The 4,686-nt window shown below is 37.5% G+C and overlaps 1 protein-coding gene across 1 annotated transcript; it reads right to left on the bottom strand.

Moving 5' to 3' along the window:
- Positions 1 to 1,057: 1,057 nt before the first annotated feature.
- Positions 1,058 to 2,966, bottom strand: LOC105170368 (3-ketoacyl-CoA synthase 12). Its single transcript, XM_011091105.3, has one exon. The coding sequence runs from the start codon at positions 2,789 to 2,791 to the stop codon at positions 1,379 to 1,381; it is 1,413 nt and encodes a 470-aa protein (XP_011089407.1). The 5' UTR covers positions 2,792 to 2,966; the 3' UTR covers positions 1,058 to 1,378.
- Positions 2,967 to 4,686: the final 1,720 nt, after the last annotated feature.

A 4,686-nucleotide genomic window follows, 5' to 3' on the forward strand; every position in this document is an offset into this window, starting at 1 on the left:
AAACTTAAACTTTACTCTACAACTTATTCTCATCGTCATAACAAGAGAAGCTAACACCCTCTTAGTCATCGTATAAAGTAAATGAGAGAGCTACACATGCATATATCCAATTAATTCATCCAATGTACGTACACGCAAAACCTAACGCTTGAACCTCCCTTTCATAAACGGGTGATGATGAGATTCAAACTCATAACATTTTGACAACTCATTTTATTTAATTCAATATTATAATTATTTCAATACAATATATTGTGATTAATGCAGAAGAACATGTAGACGATATTATGAAGACAAAAAAAAAAAAAAAACATATATTGTATATTGCTATTTTGAATAAAGGAGGTCGTTTTCTGATACTTAAAGTGTTCACATGGAGCAATTGCTGCATATACACATACATAGGCAAAGAGGGGTGAGGCAGCTATGGCTCCACTGCTTCAACAGTTGGCCCCGGCCCGTCCTCTAATTTTCCTGCATTCATTTTCCATGGCTACGACCCAACAACTTCACGGGAGAATCTTTAACCACTTCATTATTACTATGCTACGTACGTACTTCTCAATTTACTACCATACACACTCATCATCTCTCATGTCTTAATTGAATTACGCGTTTTTTCTGTCTCTGTCTGTGTGCGTGTTAATTTGTTTGCTTTAACTATATATGATATTATAGACGATTTTTTTAGTAGATTAGAAGTTTTAATTTAAAATTTTATTGCAATATGTTCCACTTTAATGTATACACGGCTTAAATTTTTTATTGTGCATATATATATATATATTAAATTAAAAAAATGTTGGATTCGTGATAGAAAGAAATGATTATTGGATCCTACTTGAGTACTAGTAACCATGCACCGTAATGCATGTGTGTAAACGAATCTAGAAGATTAAGTGGATAAAAGATATTTCATATTGCATCGGGTTATAATATAAATGAATTATATATGTTTTAATTAAAAATACAAAAAATATGTGTCAATTAATTGATGGTGTGATGTCACAAAAATACAATAAAATATCTACGTCGACCTAAATGAATTTATAACATATATTTAAAAAAATATTTTTATATACTTTAACTTTCAATGTTAAAGTAAGATACAAAATAAAACACAAAATTACAACAGAAAATTCAAACTAATTGATTAATAAACTTTAGGTCCTTAAACCAATGTATCCTCCACCTTTAACTTGGTATGAATCAATCACCTGTATGGATCATCAATAGTAAGACCTATATTTTAATCTTACACCAAACCAAAAAAGAAAAGAAAAAGATTTGGAAAATAATAAAATAAAAAATCAAACACACAGTAAAAACATCATTTGAACCCAAAGTATTTTCCCAAAAAATAAAATTAAAAAAATATTTAATCGGGTATCTCGTAATCATCAGGAACATAGAATGTATCTGGATCCTCGTTCTGAATCCATCCATACTTCTCCAGGAAAGGGTTCGCCAAATTCTTCGGCGGGTAGCTGTCGATGAAGTCTGCCCACACATTCTTCCCATCCAAATCTCTCATCACCTCCCACAAGCAGCTGTTGCACTTGAATCCTGCCCCGAAGCTGATCATGAACACTTTATCACCTTTCTTCAGCCTCTTCTTCGCCTCCATGTACGCCAGCACGTACCAGAGACTGGCAGCCGACGTGTTCCCGAATCGGTGCAGCGTCATGCGTGCTGGTTCCACGTCGTACTCACTCAGACCCAGATTCTGTGCTATAGCATCGATCACCGCTTTCCCTCCCGTGTGCAGGCAGAAATGATCCACTCCAGTGCTGAAGTTGATCATCGGTCTGGCAGTCGCCCCGGCTGCTGCTTTGCTCCACTTCTGTCGTAGTTTTCGGACGAAAAGCAGCGCGGAGAAGCGGAGAAGCTCGCGCACGGGGAGGATCTTGGGCGCTATTTCCTTCAGATTGTCGACGAATGCTCGTGTGGCAGCCTTAGGCAGGTTCTTCCCCAGGTGGAACCCGACGAACCCTTTCTCGTCTTCTTTCTGTATGCAGCACTCGTAGGACTCATCCTTGGCGCCGTGGTGGGTTCTCACCAGGGTTTTCAGCTTGAACATTGCTCTGTCTTTCAAGGATGGTTTGTTCGTGACAATCATAGCGCACCCTCCTGCTCTGAACAGGCAGTTCGCGAGTATCATGGATCTGTTGTTGCCCGAGTACCAACCCAAGCTGAGTGACTCGGACGTCACCACAAGTGCCTGCAAGTTCTTTTCACTCTTGAATATGCTCTGGACGATGTTGATGGAGACTAAGCTGGCGCTGCAGCCCATCCCCGTCAGGTTATAGACCTTGACATCCTCTCTCATTTTGTAGAAGTTGATTATCCTGGACGACAATGAAGGAAGCGTGGCGAGCATGGATATGTTCACGACCAGGACATCGATTTCTGAAGGAGAGATGCCAGTTCTCTTGAACAGCCTGTTGATGGAGTCCAAGAAAAACTCGTCCATTTCCAGGAGCCCGTCAGCGAGAGTAGGCGACGCTTCCCGCCCATCGAACACCATCCTCGGAGCGTACGTCTCCTCGCCAATGCCCGAGCTGACTATGGCCTTCAAGAGGAACTTGTACTCATTCAAGCCAAGATGCTTGTTCCTCCTAATCACTTCGCCACAAAATTTCGTGCTCAGCTTCCTATCGTCGGTCGGCATATAGCATTCATAGTCCAATATGTAACAATTTTGATGCCTCCTCTGATCAAGAACTCTCCATGCCATGTAAACTAGAGGAAGCAAAGGAAGACAGTAGAAAAACATGAGAAAGAGATCCATCCCCTCCTCCTTTTTTTTTTTTTTTTCTTTTGATATGGGTAAAGGAAGAAAGAGGGAGAGAAACGAGAGTAGAAAATAGGGTATTGTTCTCTCAAGCAATATGCGATTTTGGTGATTGATGGACGAGAAATTTAAACCAGAGAGATGGTATTATAATTCAGGGAGTTGGGCAAGTTGCCACATGTGACCATATATATGGTCTTTAAAACAACTAATTGTCATCTCTCAACTCCCACCAACTGATTGGTTCGTGACTTTTCCTAACAGTCTTTAATATACTATCAAACAAAGACGCATCCACGACTTTAGCTGTCTGAGTTCGAGGACAAACCCCACAAACACCATTAATCCCTCCTATCAATAATTTTTAGATCCATTACATCACACGGGATCTTCATTTTTTAGTTAATCTTAATAGAATATTTTATTTACATGTCGTTTAATTTATAAGTATGTCATGAATGTTAATGTTCTTGCATTATATTAAATTTTTTTTGTCCAAATAAAGTCAAACAATATAGTTGCATGTCAAATCATCTAAAGTCTTATCGCTTAAGAGAACATTTCGTCCTTTGTTCGATTACTTCATAGCATTAATGCACTAAGTCAACATATGTATGAGATAAGGGCTAATATGAAATGGCTATAAAGCCCCCCAGAAGTGGCACAAAATACTTGAAAAATTCTTGAATTCGTGTGTTTTTGTTTTTGGATTGGAGTCGATCCGACCTAATCCACTCGCTAGCCCGAAACCCTCACTATGAATTAAGGGTGTCTAGAAAACCCTAGCATTCACATGTTTTCGTGGTTGGATTGGGGTCAATCCAACATGACCGACTCGGCAACCCAAAACCCTCACCATGGATTGAGGACAGGCAGCATGATTCCAAAAGCTTTAGGAGATGACCATATATATGATGGGATAATTAACTCTAGTATATTTTAAGTCATATTTATCTTATTTTTTTGTAATCTTACTTTGCAACTCATTGACTAATTTAGAGTCGTTCTCAGCTACTCTAATGTATGTGTTCTCATATTGTTTAAGAGAATTGAATCAGGACAATGAGTGCCCCGTTACAATTTCGGGACCACGTAAGTGGTATGTAAGGATTTCTCTTAAAGAAAAAAGCGATGAATTTTTATTAATTACAATAAATTAATTATAGGTACAATCATTCTTGTTGATATTAATATTCTGATATGGTTCACACCATGACCTCTAAGATCATAGATCCTCAATTTCACCAACTGAACTAAGCTTAATTACTGGTATATAAAGAATTAAATTCATAAAATTGGTAATTTGATTAATCAACCAACATAAAGCAGAGAAAGTCAGGTGGAGTTGATTCTAAATTTTTTAGTTTGAATTATATTATATTTTCTTATTTATGATATATATAATGTGTATAGAAAAAATTTCTAAATAGAAAAGATAATGTAAGTTAAATGAAATAAAAAAATGTAACAGAATTTAAAATAAATGTTAATGTTATCGACCTTTACTGATTTTGTAGTCTATATATATATATATATATATATAGAGAGAGAGAGAGAGAGAGAGAGAGAATAATTTATGTCCTTTGGCTATGTAAATTAAAAATCTCCGTATATCTTTCAGGGAATAATTTTGGAATACACTTCGATGAAACCATGATCACTATATTCTCCTTTTGTAATTCTTACAACAACATTAAATCTACTTAAACTATGTAAAAAAGAAAAACCATGTAAGTAATCCTCGGTGGCCCAAGTAACAGAGCCGGCCCACTTCGACAGCCCAAGAACCCAGCCCAAGAACCCGACCCAAGAACCCGACCCACGAACCCACTACTTAAAGGTTTTCGGCTGAAACCCTAATCACTCTTGTCTTTCTCTCTCTCTCACTTGCG

This window comes from Sesamum indicum, linkage group LG9 (genome assembly GCF_026168435.1).
Source record: "Sesamum indicum cultivar Baizhima isolate 11 linkage group LG9, ASM2616843v1, whole genome shotgun sequence".
NCBI lineage: Eukaryota > Viridiplantae > Streptophyta > Magnoliopsida > Lamiales > Pedaliaceae > Sesamum > Sesamum indicum.